The sequence below is a fragment of the Lethenteron reissneri genome, chromosome 35 (assembly GCF_015708825.2).
Source record: "Lethenteron reissneri isolate LAM-NWPU_2019-01 chromosome 35, ASM1570882v1, whole genome shotgun sequence".
In the NCBI taxonomy this organism is placed as follows: Eukaryota; Metazoa; Chordata; class Hyperoartia; order Petromyzontiformes; family Petromyzontidae; genus Lethenteron; species Lethenteron reissneri.
The window spans coordinates 13,235,104-13,252,018 of NC_083813.1; the positions used below are offsets into that span (position 1 = coordinate 13,235,104).

The 16,915-nt window shown below is 57.6% G+C and overlaps 1 protein-coding gene across 5 annotated transcripts; it reads left to right on the forward strand.

Moving 5' to 3' along the window:
* Window positions 1-3,722: 3,722 nt before the first annotated feature.
* LIMD1 (LIM domain containing 1) lies at window positions 3,723-16,915 on the forward strand. Of its 5 annotated transcripts, none has more exons than XM_061565829.1 (9): window positions 3,729-4,367; window positions 4,784-6,161; window positions 7,917-8,018; window positions 9,477-9,544; window positions 11,078-11,140; window positions 12,841-12,971; window positions 14,166-14,217; window positions 14,810-14,878; window positions 15,797-16,915. In XM_061565829.1, exons 2-9 carry the CDS (start codon window positions 5,090-5,092, stop codon window positions 15,920-15,922), a joined length of 1,683 nt encoding a protein of 560 aa, XP_061421813.1. In that variant the 5' UTR covers window positions 3,729-4,367; window positions 4,784-5,089; the 3' UTR covers window positions 15,923-16,915. The 5 variants fall into 5 exon arrangements, with proteins under 5 accessions (XP_061421817.1, XP_061421813.1, XP_061421814.1 ...); XM_061565830.1 differs by having other exon boundaries at window positions 3,729-4,046; XM_061565832.1 differs by having other exon boundaries at window positions 3,729-4,005.

Here is a 16,915-nt window from a genome sequence, read left to right on the forward strand (position 1 = left end):
TTTTAAGGCGGAGTCGATCTAGGGGAGGCGCGGGCTCATTCGCTGGTGTTCACCGTCGGCAGGAATCGAACTGGTCGCCAGATGTCTTGCAGTGCGCTAACCACTGCGCCACCGCTCCCCATACACCTCGGCTGCTCGATACAACCAACCCTGACCCTGCCAGTGCACGTGTGATGGCGATGGTCTGCGCGAGTGACCCACCATGAGAATGCGTAACAGGTGATCGCCAAACAGTAGCGGGGGGTAGGGGTGTCGTAGAGCAAGTGAAAGTGACTTTCCAGCGACGGTAACAAACACCACATGCACAGCGATGGCATTCCGTTTATAGTTTAGTTTCATTCATCACTTCTGCCGAAGCTCTAGGGGTCAGGTCGCTCTTGTGAATTAAGCCATCGGACTCTTTTGGTGAGTGGAAGTGAGGTTATAGTGACGGACAGCAAAGGTGGCTTTGGAGAGACTTACTCCCGCCGTGAAAATGTGGAATTTCACACCGCTGGCTCCGGGTCGTTTTGACGGCGAGTGTTGCCCGTGAGACAGCACAGTATTCAGTTGAACTTCCGCGCCGTACGTAGCCAACCGTGCTCATCGGAGACGCTTCGCTCCAGTGACTTCCAAATATCGGAAGAGCGTTCCAGACGGCCGTGGAATGGCACCTGAAAGCGCCGCGCGGTGCAGTGGCCGTCTTTGTTCGATGGCTGAGCCAAAAGCCGCCGCCGCCGCTGCTGCTTCGAGGATGACCCGCGGGGTTCGCGTGGTTGATGTTTGTGGTCCTTGACGAGATGAGAGAGAGAGAGGCGCCATGTCACTGACGTTGGGGTTGGCGCAGCGCGGCCTGCGTCTGTGGGAAGCTCTGGGGCAGCTGGGAGACACACACACCCCACCACACAGACACGCGGACACACACCACCACACAGACACGCGGACACACACCACCACACAGACACGCGGACACACACCACCCGCACACTCACACCACCACACAGACACGCGGACACACACCACCCGCACACTCACACCACCACACAGACACGCGGACACACCACCCGCACACTCACACCCCCACACAGACACGCGGACACACCACCCGCACACTCACACCACCACACAGACACGCGGACACACCACCCGCACACTCACACCACCACACAGACACGCGGACACACACCACCCGCACACTCACACCACCACACAGACACGCGGACACACCACCCGCACACTCACACCACCACACAGACACGCGGACACACACTACGCGCACACACAACAACAACCGCCATTCGCCACTAAGTGTCGGTGATGTCACCACGACGCTTGTGCCAGGCCATGTGCACATTGAGGCCACGTGAAGTGTCGAATCCCGCTGGCAGGAGGTCACGGGGCAGACCCAGCAGGTGCCACGGGTCGATTGACCGAGATGACCGAGATGATTGGCTGATGCACCACCTGTGCCCCCTACTGTGCCAACTTGCTGTGCTTTAGCCACCCGGCGCTCCGCTCGTTGTTGTGAGCGTCGCTCCTCCGCCCTCCGTTATTGTTGGAGGGCAACTGCCTCCAACTGCCCAGTAGCGTCCTTCACGAGCCTCCTCCACAGAGGCCGATCTTGACACTGCTGGTACCAGTCATCGGCAAGTCCACTCAGCTCCACGTCCTCCTGTACCACATCACTCCATCTCTTCTCTAGCCCGTGCCGCGCCCGTCTAGCCCCCTCGATCCGGCCGAACAAAATCTGTTTAGGCATGCGGTGGCTGGGCATGCGGGCTACATGACCCAGCCAACGCAGCCTTGCCTGCCGGAGGAGCTCACCGATGGGACCTTGTCCAGATCTTTCAAGGATTTGTGAGCTCCTCACACAATCCAGCCTGGTTAAACCCAGGATGGATCGTAGGCAGGCCAGCCTAAATGTTTCCAACCAGCGAAGATGCTCCACTAGGGGGGTCCACGTTTCGCAAGCGTAGAGAAGGGAGGGAATGACTGGCCGAGAAGACCTGAAGCTTCGTGCGGAGCGACAGACCAGGTAGCTTCCACACAGCGTTACGCAACCGATGAAAATATATTGCCGCTCGACTGATTCGGAGTGAGACCTCTGCTGTTAAACTGGAGCCGGTCATAAGCACACTGCCCAGGTATGGGAAACTCTCCACACTCTCCACTATTGCCCCAGCACCGATTGGGAGTTGTGAGGGAGGAGTGTCCGATGGTACAAAATACCCAGGCAGGTGCTTAGTTTTAGTGGGGCTGATAGGCCCCACCTCTTAGTGGCACGCTCCAGTCTCAGCAGCAGCGTCTCCAACTCCTCTGAATGAGCAGATATTACCAAATCATCGGCATACATAACGTGGTTGACCAATAGGGAGCCATCCCTTGATCGCACCCGGGCATCGATCAGCCCACATTATATCTATACCAAATGGAAATTCCCCCGGAACAGCTATTGAAGGCTTCACGAACTACGTGGTAAAAATATATGTTAAATAATGTGGGAGCCAGAGGACATCCCTGTCGCACCCCAAGGTGTACAGGGAAAGGCTCTGACTCCCGACCACGTAGTTTTACCCGGGCCCGCTCACCATCATGAAGGTCCTTAATGATCGTGAGCAGAGGGTCAGGGACTCCGAAAGCACGAAGAACAACCCAGAGCCCAGGCCTACTGATGGTATCATAGGCCTTGACCAGATCAATAAAGCAGAGATGTAGGTCTTGTTGGAATTCCCTACACCTCTGCTGTAGCAGACGAACAGAAAATATGGCATCTGTGCAGGACCGCCCTTTCCTGAAACCGCATTTGGGCTCCACAAGCCTCTCCTCAGCGTGCCGAGCAAGGCGATGTTGAATAATCCTTGCCAGGACCTTTCCCGGCACACTGAGGAGTGAGATGCCCCTGTAGTTGTTACAGTCTGTGCGGTCCCCCTTCTTAAAGAGGGGGACCACCAGGGCATCCTTCCAATCCTGCGGAACCCGTCCAGTGGTCCAGACTGTTATGATGTCATATAGGGCAGTCTGTGCACAAACGCCACCCTCCCTCAGCATTTCGCTTGGGAGATCATCTCTGCCCGGTGCCTTTCCTGGTCTCAGACTCCAGATCGCCTTCAGTACTTCCTCAACAGATGGCACCTCAGCCAGCCACTCACAGGGGGTGACATCTTCCAATATTTGAGGCACCGCAGCCTCAGCAGGGTTATCCCCACGTTGTGCCATGATGTTTTCCTGGCTGAGGGATTTCCCCTCCCCCAGGACCTCACAGAAATGCTCAGCAAATCTGCAAACCTGTTCCTGGGGGTCGGAGATTGGATCACCGTTTTTCCCCCTAATGATGGTAATAGGTGTGGCGCTGCAGGTTACTCACACCACCACACAGACACGCGGATACACACCACCACACAGACACGCGGATACACACCACCACACAGACACGCGGATACACACCACCACACAGACACGTGGATACACACCACCACACAGACACGCGGACACACACCACTCGCACGCCCACACCACCACACAGGTACGCAGACGCTGCTGTCACGAACACGGTGTCGTGAACAAGCCGACTGAACAAACGGCATAAACACCGCTCTCACCACCAGCACCACCACCACTTTGCCTGCCTCCGAGTCTAACAACGACCCTTGTGCTAACCCTGCCCTTGTGTTAGGGTCAGGGTGAGGGTCAGGGTGAGGGTCAGTGTCCCCTCCCCCCTCCCCACCCTCCTCCCACTCCCCCCCACCACCAACTCCGCACCCTCCCCGCCCCGCTCTCGGAGAGGTCCCCGAGCGGGCGGGCGGGGATCGGTTCTGGTCCAGGGAGGAGGAGGAGACGCGGCCACTGACTCTGCGGGCGGTTCGCTCTCTCACGTCCGTGCGAGTCGCGGTGGTGGGTGGCCGAGGCGCTCACGTCGGCACGAGTGGCCGAGCCGCCTGTAAGGACGACAGCAACCAGCGCCACTCGCTCACAACTGCAGCAGCGGCAGTGGCAGCAGCAGCAGCGCCTCTCTCGAGCCTCTTGTGAGTGAGTGGCCGAGTCTTTAACCCGAGCAGACGTGAGAGCCGGTGAGTGTGGGCGGCTCGTGGTGAGGATGAGCGGCTCGTGGTGAGGGTGAGCGTGGTGAGGGTGAGCGTGGCGAGGATGAGCGTGGCGAGGCCGCCCTGCTGCTGGTCTCCCCCTCCTCCCCCTCGTGGCGCCTTCCTCCGCCGCTGAGGCGCTCCCGGCGGACTCCGCCACGGGGCCCGCGTCCTCGCCCAGGGGCAGCTCCCCAGCCGACTCCAGCCGTGACATTACCGTGCTGTGAAGAAGGGCCATTGCTCGGAACGTCGTCTATTGTGGCGACCCCCCCTTTCAGGGCCACACGCGCACTGTTGTCGAGGAACGCGGTGAGTCCGTGCCTGCTGCACCGGTGACTGCCCCTGGGGTTTGCGGTCCGCTCCGTGTCCCCGAGGGGCGAGGGGGTGTCGGGGTCCCTGCGGTCGTCAGGGAGGTTCGTCTGTAGGGGGGGGGGAGGGGGCGGCTTGGTGTGTTCAGGTGTCTCCGGGGGTCTCCGGGGTGTGTGGAGTGAGGGGGGTAGGCAGCGACCCCACACGCACCCCCAGTGCGCGCGGCATAGCACGAGGAGGACACGAGACGCATACTCACACACACAGACTCGCTCAAAGACGACACACAGGCAACACACACTGACAGACACACTCACCGATAGACGCACAGACTGACAGACACAGGCGGACACACTGACAGACACAGGCGGACACACTGACAGACGGAACAAACGCGCCCCCCCCCCCATTCCCAGGAGTGTGAGCGCTGCCGCTACTGTGAGCGCGGTGGCTCCCTGGCGGAGGAGGAGGTGTGAGGAGAAGGAGGAGGAGGAAAGAGATTCGAGGAGCAGGACACAGCGGGCTGGCACTCAAGGCAGCGAGTAAGGAGAGAGAGGAGAGAAAGCGGACGAGGAAGAGGATAGAAGTGGAGCGAGACGAGGTTTAATCAGGAGTGGCGCGGGAGACGACGACGAGGAGGAGGAGGGGATTGGAGAAGGAGGAAGTCAGGAGGCGAGCAGGAGGAGGTGGGCCAGCAGTGAGGTGGACGCTGCCGGGCGACCATGCATCACCAGGGCGACGAGCTGGAGATGGAGGCGAGCCGCTTCCTGCAGGACCTGGACCTGTACGAGGCGTCCAGCCACGGCCTGTTCAGGGTGGGCAAGGCCGACGCGCCGAGCGCGGGCTTCGAGGAGGCCAGGCAGCGCTTCTCGGGCCGCCTGAGCCTCCAGCCCGACGGGATATCAATGTTGCCACCATCATCGCCCTCTTCAGCAGCAGCAGCAGCAGCAGCAGCGGTGTCACCGCCATCATCATCACCAGCAGCTGCTGCCCAGCCAGGGGCCGTACCGCGTCGCCTTCCCGCCGACTGGAGCTCTGAGGTCCACGGCTCTGGAGGGCCCGTGGCTCCGGGCAGGAGCGAGGCCTCCAGAGAGATGGGGCCTCCAGCCTGGGCCCAGCAGCAGCAGCAACATCACCCCGAGGCGACATCGGCTTCTGAAGAGAGTTTCTTCAGGAGCAAGGAGAGACTCCAGACCGCGCCGGTGGATGGGGCTGTGGTCTTGAGTGAGAACCACCACCAAGGTTCATTGCGCGAGGGACACCAGGGCAGGTTGAGTGAGCGCCATCAGAGTATGTCGAGTGAGGGACACCAGGGGCAGATGGGTGAGGTGCACCATGTGAGATTTATTGAAGGACAGGAAGGGAGATCGAGTGAGGGATACCATGGGAGATCGAGTGAGGTCAACCAGGGTAGATTGAAGGAGGTCAACCAGGTGATATTTAGTGAGGGACACCAGGACAAGTTGAACGATGTCCACCAAGGAAAGATAAGTGTGTCGAGTGAGGTCCACCAGGTGGGAATGAGTGAGGGCCACCAGAGGAGATTGAACGATGGTCAGCAGGTCCAGCCACCGGCGTGCCCCGCACCGCCACCTCTGCCCCATAAGTGGGGCCTCCAGAGGGCCACAGAGCCAGCGGGCCCAACGGCACCTCCTCACGGCCACAGGTCCGCGAAGTTCACCATCCCCGTGCAGAACAAGCAGGACTTCAGCAGCAGCACCGAGGAGCGACTTGAGGCCATGGCCCAGCAGATCGAGAGTGAGCTGGACTCCAAGAAGCCCGATGAGTACTACGGTGAGTGGAGAGTACACAGGCACATGACATTTGCACAAGGAACAAAAATCATGCATACGCGTGGATTCGCTAACGCGTTCCAACGTGCATGTTCCCTCGAAAGTCGGTGTACTTACGGTGGCGCCCTTGCCAGGCACGCACGAGGCGGTGCTCCTGGAGGCGGCGGTGACACGACGGGGCTGGGATAGCGACGGGCCGGGTAGGACACGGGAAACCCTTTTGTCATTTTAGTCTGGATTTCTCTGGGATCAGTCCCCAATCGCAATGAAACTTTAAACTCGAGTTTTGCGGAAAGTGGCCGTTACCATGCGATCCACAGTCGCATCAGCCGTGCCATGTTCTGATGTAGCCCAGCACGGAGCGAGTCGAACCCGGGAGGGTCGTTCTGTGGAGTCGCCAATGCACGTGCTCGCTCGGGCCACGGTGCCTCAATGTCGAGCAGTCACAAACATTCACGAACATTCGTGTTGCCGTGGTGATTTAGTCCACGTCTAACCAGGACCACCACGGCGTGGGGAGGTTCTCATCCAGCAGTGGGTTCATAATATTAGGGGCATGATTCATGATTCATCTTTGGATCAAGACACACAATGGTCTAACCACATCTGTGTCGTTAGACCATTGTGTTTACCTGAGTTAAATTCCAGCCACTGGTAACATCAGTGGTAAGTGATGTCCGTCTGAACCGGTCCTGGGGCTCAATCGGGTCAACTCCGCCTTTAAACATCAGTACCGGGGAGACGTGCGGCTGGGTGTGATGCCACACCACACCATTGTGTAATGTGTCGGCCCTAATAGGCGCTCACTAACAGTATCATGTTCCACCTGGCTCTCAGTTCAATAACATGCACAATTACACACATGCTCCTCACTTTGAGCAACACAGACAATGTCGCTGCCAATGTCTCATCAGCTGTATCTGTAGCCAGGCCAAATTTTGAATGCAATTGTCACTTGAGTTCTGTCTATGAAATTCTTAATGTGGTCACTGAATATTGTTCAGGTCTTTGGTCGACTGGAGTAGGTGGCACCTGGCTAGTAGTAGCCGCAGTCATAGGGGGTGATATACTGGATGCGGTGTGCCGGGTACATACATTACTGTAGCTGACACGTTACAAACCCCGCTGACGTTGAGCCCTCACTGACCCACTTTGCAATCCCCCGCGGGGAGAGTTGTTCTTGTTCCATCTTCCCACGCAGATTAATTGTCAACTTTTTCTCATCCAGTTAATCCTGCTCGTGGGTTATCACGTTCCTCCAGGACACCAATGCAATTCTCGATTGAAACCACGAACAAGCCATGCGTCCGCGTTTTGTGATCTTCCTTTTGGTTTGTTAAACGCCACGTCTTGGTGTTGCTTCATGCCACTCAGAATATGCACCACGGTGGGCTACTTTCGGTGCGAAAGAAGTTCAACAACAACATCACAGGATTGCGAGAGATGCCAGCAGTGGATAGATCATGGCTGACGACGACGATGAGAATTGTAATATGAATGCCCCCCTCTGTTTTCGTTGTGTGTGTATGTGTGTATGTATGTGTGTGTATGTGTGTGTGTATGTGTGTGTATGTGTGTGTGTATGTGTGTGTGTATGTGTGTATGTGTGTGTGTATGTGTGTATGTGTGTGTGTATGTGTGTGTGTATGTGTGTGTGTGTATGTGTGTGTGTATGTGTGTGTGTATGTGTGTGTATGTGTGTGTGTATGTGTATATGTATGTGTATATGTGTGTGTATGTGTGTGTGTGCGTGAAGGTGTGTGCGTGAAGTGCAACGAGGGAGTGTACGGGATGGGCGAGGCCTGCCAGGCCATGGGCTGCTACTACCACACGCGCTGCTTCACGTGCTGCTCCTGCGGTGAGTCGTCCGAGGCACACACGTAGCCACACCGCGCCACTCTGCCGGTGGGGTTGGTGAAGGAAGGGAGCATGGTTGGCTACGTACCGTGGGAAATCAGTTCAACATACATACATACACGGGTACATGGAAGCACAGTACAAACATGGATATCACCACCCGCATGCCCAGAATGCAGCTCCACGCCAGGCTGAGATGACGGCTGCTCTGTGGGTGCTGGTCACCACGCTCGGCCCTGGAAGTCAACGATCTTTATATAATAGACAACGTTCCAGGCAATGGCCCTTCTCCATATTAAGTATATATTTTTACGGCAGTGTTTGTGACGATTGTGCTTACATTTTTTGTCATTTGTGCTTCTGCAACGCTGTCAACGCAGTATCGCAAAACCATCAACGCTTAAAACAGTTGGTCTGGCAAGAACTACGACCCTGGATGCGGTGTGCCAGGCGTGCAAAATGATTTTGGGTGGGGGGGGTGCGCGTGGGACCGTGTGGCTCGCCGCGGAGGGCGCCTGCCGCCACCACCACGCAGGTGCCGGGCCCGCGGGAGGGGGGGGGCGACACGGGGGGCCTCGCCGGGGCCTCGGGACTCTGCGGAATGTGAGACCCGGGCCCCCGGCTTGTCAGCGGGGAGCCGGTGTCATGCCTAACAAATGTTCAACTCAATACGAGCCTCCGGAAAAAAGCCCAGCGGCAACCTTGGGGTAAATAAGGACCGGCGTCGTGGCGGGGTGCGGGGTGCGAGCCGCGAGAAAGTGATTTGGGGATTTGCGTTTGGGGAAAGGGCACCGATTAGCCACGTCGACGACTGTGGACGCGCCCCGCGGTGGTTGCGGGTCGTGCCGCGAACCGCGCCGTGGGAGCTGCTTCCCCTTGTTTGTTATCGATTACGCAGCAGCTCGCGTTCTCCCTGGGTTGTTGAGCGTTTATTTGATCACCCGATTGTGGGGATACACTGCACACTGGTCGGTCCGGGTCGGTAACTCTAAACACGTTTCCGCACCCAACACTCACGCCGCGTCCGCCATGCCCCTCGCTGTGCCCCGGGGCTGTTTAGTCGAGTGCCACCGACTCCAATCAGCCAAAGACCCTGAAATTGCTCCGCCCCTGCCAAATTCAAAGTCACAGCGGCCTCCTGCCGCACAAACGATCATTGAGGCGTTGGGTGCTTGTCTCCCGTTTACCGCCCTGCAGAACCAGTGGTGAAAATTCCACATTCGTATGGCACGGGTCGGTTTATACATAGGACAAGCACAGTTGGCTTCCCAACAAAGTGGTACTGATTTTATCGACCCCAGATAAATGACAGGTTGAGTCAACCCTCAACCAGGAATCGAACTCGTGCACGTCTGATTGCCGCTCGCTCCCGCGCTGCGCCACCCACCCACCCACCCGGCCGGGCGCGCTCGCTCGCTCGCTTGTGACGCCGTTCGTTGTCGTCACGTTCGACTTGCAGGCAGACGCCTGCGCGGGAAGGCGTTCTACAACGTCAACGGGAGGGTCTACTGCGAAGAGGACTATCTGGTGAGTGCCACGTGCGGGCGTGCCCACCGCATTCTCCCGCTTATGGGACGCACTTTCTCTCGCAAGGGTTGGGGCTGCTTCTTCGCGTGCGAGTCTCCAGATGTGTGCCAGTTGGCACGTGGGGATCACAGCTGGTGCACCTTTCGGCAATCTGTGACCCACAGCACCTGGGTCTGTCGCGCGACCTCCTGCCAGCAGCGAGAGCCTTCCGCACCTCACGTGCACCTGTTGTGGTGATGTCACCTAGACACTTAGCGGAGAATGGCGGCTGTCGTCCAGGTTTGTTGAACTTTATTGACATCGGGAAGAACTTTGGGGTACGTCTCACTTCCCGGGGCGTTTTTTAAATCCGGACAGTGCATAACGGCACAACGGCTACGCGGCAACATTTGCAGAAGTCTTTCCGAGTCCCGTGGCGCGTTGGCGCGACGATCGCGGCGTGAGAGACTGGGTTATCGTGCCCTATCGAGAAATATAAACATGGCATAAATAGATTAATACGATAACACGTTGCTTCGGCCGTGTCGGATGGCAGCTGTCAACAGCCAGCGCCGCTATGCGCAAACACCGTGCCAGCAGCGCACAGCTCCCCACGCCGGGCTCCTGTTTACCCCGCTGCCGTTTCTGGAAAGCAGACAAGCGCCAAATTAGCTTCTCATGCGCACCGCCGTGCGGGCGGGAGAGGGGGGTGGGGGGCACAGGGTTTGTTTGGGAGTGCGATGGGGTAGGAGTCGTGGACCCGCTGGTGTTGGGTAGCACACGGTCTCTGCTAAACTGCGATGGTGAGTGCCGGGCGGACTGGGGCGGCTAAGTGGAGCTGGTTAGAAACGCGCGTTACGTATGTATGCATGTTACGGTGCAGCGTGGACTTTGTAAATGATGTCAGTGTGTGACCGCGTCTCTGGACGCCGTGCGCAAGTGGTCGATGCTGTTTGTTTTGTAGGGGGCGGAGGTCGTAGGTCTCTGTGTGCCAGGCTGTGGGTCTTTGGGTGCGAGCCTCTTCAATGCGACGTGGATGTACGTAGCGTCTAAATGTGACCACGTGGTGCTGTACAGAAACGGTGAGCATCTTTTGTAGAAAGATGCAGGTCTCTGTGTGAGTTTGTGGGCATTTTGTGAGTCTATGGGTCTTTGTGAATCTATGGGTCTCCGTGTAAGTCTCTGGGTCTCTGTGAAAATGAGGCAGGGATTCAATAGCACAGGCGGCTGGCGGAAGGGATTTCCAGACTGTGCGGGTCAGCAGAGGAGAATGACCTTTCTCGCGTGGGATGTTTCTCAATGTTGTAAGTGGTCTGCTTCTGTGACGTAGGCGCGGCGATCCGAGCGTGATCTTCGGGGTTTCGGCCGCGTGTCGAGCATTCCTTCCGTCCAGCGCTTGCCACGCACTGCTGCGGCATCCTCAGGAGCCGGATCGAGGGAGCCTCTCCTTGCATCTGCCGGTCTTCCTCCTGCAGGAGAGGCGATGCTCGACACGCGGCCCGACACTGACGCTGCGAGTGTTTTCCTCCCCCCTCCCCACTCCTTGTCGCGCAGTACTCCGGCTTCCAGCAGAACGCGGACAAGTGCTTTGAGTGCGGCCACCTGATCATGGAGACGGTGAGGCCCGCTCTGTCCTCCGCGTGGAGCCGTCGGCTCGCCGGCGCCGTGCGGTGCGACGGCGTGGCGACGGCACGGCGACGTCGACGACGCGGGCGGGCGCAGAGGCACCCGGCTTGTACGCGGTCGTGGGGCAGAAGTCTCAAAGTGGTTTCCGGCTGCTCAAGCGACCGCCGGGCCATTGGTGCTCATCTTCTGTCTACCGTCCAGCAGAGGCAGTGGTTGGAATACTACATTCCTATGACGGGGTTGAGTCTATCCGCAGGACAACCACTATTGACCTCTGTAAAAAGTGGTGCTAATTTTATCAACCCCGAGGAGGATGATAGGTGGCCTAACGGTAGAGCAATCATGATTTTGCCATTGAAATCCTGTTTGGGTGTTGGCTCGGCCCATCATCCTCCCGTGGTCGATAAAACAAGTATTACTTTTGTGGTCATCTTTTGTAAAGACTCGCCCCTGCCATAGGAATGTGGAATTTCCACCACTGGCTCAAGGCTGTAAACAGGAGATGGGCCCCGCCTCAATGTTCCTTGAGCAGCAGGAAATCACTCTGATTTCCAAATGCTCTTTATTTGTTTAGGAAAAACAGGGGCGCCTCTGCCCTGGGGATTCGTGGTTTACCGAGAGGGCCGCCTCGCCCCTCCGGTGCCACTTCCCCTGCCACGAATCTCGGTCCCCGGTGGTCGCCGCGCCGCCGGCATCGCAATGCGTACCCCCTCCCCCCTCTTCGTTACATCCCCCGGGCCCGCTGGGCACGCCCGCCGTGAACCCTGCCCTCCGCAGGGTCGGTAACCGTGCGCCCCCGCCAGAGATAACCAGTCGCATTTCTGCATCTTAAGTTGGCGGCAGGGGGTCTCTCTTTCATGGCTCGTTGAGCCTCAGGAATTTGCGCTGAATACAGTGGAGAACCTGAGTGGGGCGGCCGAGCCTGGCGCGAACAATGGGCACCGCACGAGCACTGTACCGACCTCCGCCTCGCCAGCGGGAAGAAGAGAAAACACACGCAGAGCGAGCGTCCGAATGCCAACGCTCTCTGGAGAGTGATGAGAAGCCGCGAGGTTGACCGGGTGACTCAGAGGTCAGGCACGCGGAGCTGGCGACGCTGAGACCCTGGGTTCGGGTTCCAGCCACTGCCCCTGATTCCACCGGGTTCTCAAGTGCAGCCAGTTGATGGTCTTGGCCCGGTCACCAATGATTAGTTCTCGTTCAATTTTGGCAAATTCCAGCACTGAGAATTAAATATATCAGTACTCTCATATGCAGAGCGAGTGTGGAAATTCCACCTCCAAATCTATGAGTTCACGCGGAAGGTTCTCGGAGGTACCTCTGTGATATTCGCTTCCATTGGCCGATCTCCAATTTCGTACGAAGGGGTTGCACTGCTCTGCTGGAATTCCAAATTGATTCTTCATCTCTTGCTGAAGTAACACCAACAGCAAATTGTAACAATAAAAACAACTCCGCCATTAAACTGGCGTTCTTCACGATCATGCCCGGTGTGAATATTTGTCCTCCCAAGACTGAAGTCCTAGGCGGTACGTACGTTGAACTTTTGTCGCACCAACCGTGCTCATCGGAGGTACGGGGAAGGACAACAAACTAAACGCAAAGAGCAGTTGTAATGAAATGAGCGTGCGACTGGCAGCCAGATGGAGAGATATACTGGATGTGGTGTGCCGGGTCGTGCCGGCGGTCAGATCCTGCAGGCCGTGGGCAAGGCGTACCACCCGACGTGCTTCCGCTGCGTCGTCTGCAACGAGGGCCTGGACGGGGTCCCCTTTACCGTCGACCGCGACCACCGGGTCTACTGCGTGCAGGACTACCACCGGTGGGCCCCACGGGGGGGGGGGGTCCCTGCCCGTGCCGTCGCTCGCGTCGTCTCTGCGGGGCGGTTCGAGCCCGGCGCCCGGCGGCCGCCCTGGTTAATGCTGCCGGGCGTGTTAACGAGAGCGAAAAAAATAACGTTACGACATGTTTAATCTTTAGGCCATTGTGTTCTGGCGTCACGGTCTAAACTTTGTCACGTTTTGGGAAATTCTCTGCAAATTATTTAATTGTATGTAATTACGTACTGTACACTGCAGCATCACCCCCCACGGGCAGACTGTGGCCTCTGATAAAGCTTAGCAAGCATGGCCATAGCCCCTGCCCTGACAGCCTCTGTGCCATAGGAGTTGCGTGACTACCACCAGATCTACTGAATGCTCGACCAGGGCTCAATATAGCACCCAATATTTTTTGGGTCGCTGAAAGACTGGGAGTAGGTAGCACGTGACTAAGTAGCAGTGTTGTAACTCCGTGGGCTGGGTGTTCTAACACCGTGGACTGGGTGTTGTAACACTATGGGCTGGGTGTTCTAACACTATGGGCTGGGTGTTCTAACACTATGGGCTGGGTGTTCTAACACCGTGGACTGGGTGTTGTAACTCCGTGGGCTGGGTGTTCTAACACTATGGGCTGGGTGTTCTAACACTATGGGCTGGGTGTTCTAACACTATGGGCTGGGTGTTCTAACACTATGGGCTGGGTATTCTAACACCGTGGACTGGGTGTTGTAACTCCGTGGGCTGGGTGTTCTAACACTATGGGCTGGGTGTTCTAACACATTGGGTTGGGTGTTCTAACGCCGTGGGCTGGGTGTTTGAACACCGTGTGCTAGCTGGCTCGCACTGTGGGCGGTGTGGCTGGCGCTGTGTGGCTAACCGAGCACTGGCTAACAATGTTTTCTTTGCATGTGGCTCTGGCTGTGTGGCGCCTGCTGATGCGCAGATCCAGGTAAAACGCAAATCGCTGGCCACAGACACATGCTGCACGTGTGTGCGTGCGTGTTTGCGCGCGTGTGTGTGTGCGTGCGCGAGTGCGTGTGTGCGCATGTGCGTGCATGCGTGCGTGTTTGATTATTCACCTCGGAGTTGCGACCGCAGTAACAACAACACTGCTGCATGTTTCGCGTGTGTGCTTGTCGCGTGTGTGTGCGCGTGTGTGCGCGTGTGTGTACGTGTGTGTGCGCGTGTGTGCGCAGGACGTTCGCCCCGAAATGCGCGGCTTGCGGCCTCCCCATCCTCCCTAACCAGGTCAGAGGGCGCGTTCACCGGGTCAGAGGGCGCGTTCACCGGGTCAGAGTGCTCGTTAACTGGTTCAGTAATTCGCGGCCGTCTCCTCCTGCATCGATGGACGGTGGAGGATGACCCCAGAGTGCGACTGCGATCACCGCACAGTCTCAGTAAAGCTATGGATTATCATATGAGGCTATGGGTGTCTAAGTGGGGCTGTGGGTCTCTATGTGAGTCTGTGGTTGTCTAAGTGCGGCTGTGGGTCTCTATGTGAGTCTGTGGTTGTCTAAGTGCGGCTGTGGGTCTCTATGTGAGTCTGTGGTTGTCTAAGTGCGGCTGTGGGTCTCTATGTGAGTCTGTGGTTGTCTAAGTGCGGTTGTGAGTCTCTATGTGAGTCTGTGGTTGTCTAAGTGAGGCTGTGGGTCTCTATGTGAGTCTGTGGTTGTCTAAGTGCGGCTGTGGGTCTCTATGTGAGTCTTAAGTCTGAAACCATGGACCACATAGACAACTGAAGCTGTCCACTGGCTGACTCGCCAATCTCCACATGGTTGTCACGGCAAGGTTGTGGCTCGGTGCGGTTGTGTTACACTGCGGTTGTGTCTCGGTGGTGCAGGGTTCGGAGGAGGTGATCCGTGTGGTGTCCATGGACAGAGACTACCACGTGGAGTGCTACCACTGCGAGGTAACGCATAACCACCGCCATCACCACCACCACCGCCATCACCATTCACCACCGCCATCACCATTCACCACCGCCATCACCACCACCACCACCGCCATCACCACCACCACCGTCGCCATTGACACCATTGCCACCACCGCCACCACCACCGCCACCGCCACCGCCGCCGCCACCACCACCACCGCCGCCACCACCACCGCCACCGCCGCCACCACCAACGCCGCCACCACCGCCACCACCACCACCACCGCCGCCACCACCACCGCCGCCACCACCACACCGGGGCTACCCCTGTGCACCAATCGTGGTTCCCCGAGGCCGATTTGATCCCCTCAGGAAGCAGCTGTCCAGTTGTACCCCAAGGTAAATGAGAGGTAATGAGTGTTTGTTCCCAACAGTTAGGGATATGTTTAGGGTAAATATATTCGTGTTAAGGTTAGTTAGCTAGTTAGGGTTAGTTCATGTTAGGCTTATTTAGGGTTAGAGTTTAGGTTTACTAATTTGGGTTAGTCTCTGCCCAGGAAACCTTCAGAGAGTGCATCTGTGAGGATAAGGTTAAGACCGACCAGACGCTCTGAGTAAGTAAAACGACACCGCAAACTGGGAACCTCCTTCACGAGTTTGAAGGGGGCTTTAATTTTAAGGTTTTTGTTGAAATCATAGATATCGACTGCATGGGTAACCTATTTAGAATAAATTAAGGGAAACGAACATTCAGAAGGGAACCGATGCAGTCGGAAATACTCAGGAATATGATTTCACGGGAAAACAACATTTGGGGGATAAAGTGAGTTCTCTTCCACCGCTGCGGCAACGGGCAAAGGTCGCCCATGACCACGAGCGTGGGCGCCGCCCCGGTCGCCATGGGCACCGGCGCTAGCCCACGGTGCCGAGTTCCCCATCCTGCCGCCCCCGCAGAGCTGCAAGATGCGGTTGAACGACGAGGAGGGGCGGCGGTGCTATCCGCTCGGCGGGCGCCTGCTGTGCCACCACTGCCACCTGCAGCGGAGGGAGCCGGCGGGCGGCAGCAGCGCGTCGCCGTGACGACGCCGTCGTCGCCGCCGCCGCACGACGATCCCGGCGCAGGTCGGCTGCGTGGCCGTCGTCGTCGCTGTCGCCGCTGAATCTGATACCGGTGCCGCCCGTGCGCTTTAGTCGGACCGTGGGGGATCCCCGGTGGCAGCTGTCCCTGTGCGGCACAAGATGAACGCAGCACCGGCCTGCAAGTGGGCGCCAGCCTACCAGCGGGGGGCGATGTGTTGCTGTGCGTGAATAGGGATTCAGTAGTTTGCGAGTAGTCGATCACATTTGGGGCGTGGCGGCAGCACACGTGGCCCACACTTTTGTTGAATAATCTTGACACCCACGACACATCGCAGCATTTGCCCAGGTTGGCCGCCGGCTTCGAAGGTGCAAACCTCTTCTGGCGAGCGGCGAACGCGCTACCGCTCGGCTCCGTCACCGCCCCGGTTTCTGGACCGCCGGCAAAAACGGAGAAAGCGGGAAGAGACGACGCCCCGCATGCTGCCAGCCGGGGCTCTGGACGGGGGCTCCCCAATAGCCTCTCTCCGGCTGTTGACCGAGTTCATTGTCCCGCGGTTGACTTCCTACCGTGAATCTGGGAACGAAGTGTGAGACGGCAGGGTGCCTCACCTGCTGCACCTGCTGCACCTGCTGCACGTGCTGCACCTGCTGCACCTGCTGCACCTGCTGCACATGCTGCACCTGCTGCACCTGCTGCGCATGCTGCACCTGCTGCACATGCTGTCGAGCCGCACGTGGGTCCGCTCTCCGAGCACATCTGGAGAACAGGCACTTTAGCGGGCATCGTTTTTAATATTTTTATTTTGCGTGGACACCGCGGCAGTTTGTTTAAATTATAGTGCACCCAGCCGAGGTCGTGGCGCTAAATTAAAGGTGTTGTTGGTACCGAGTCGGGTGTGTGGTGGTGGAGGTATTTTAATTTAAAGAGAATCAAATTAATATAATTAGGATACATAAAAAATGCTTGTATTTTGAATAAACGTTAGAATTTTG

Coding starts and splice junctions, on each gene's coding strand:
- LIMD1 (XM_061565829.1), top strand. CDS start 5,090: ATGCATCACCAGGGCGACGAGCTGGAGATGGAGGCGAGCCGCTTCCTG. Junction 6,162..7,916: donor GAAGCCCGATGAGTACTACG/GTGAGTGGAGAG, acceptor GTGTGCGTGAAG/GTGTGTGCGTGAAGTGCAAC. Junction 14,218..14,809: donor TCCCCATCCTCCCTAACCAG/GTCAGAGGGCGC, acceptor TCGGTGGTGCAG/GGTTCGGAGGAGGTGATCCG.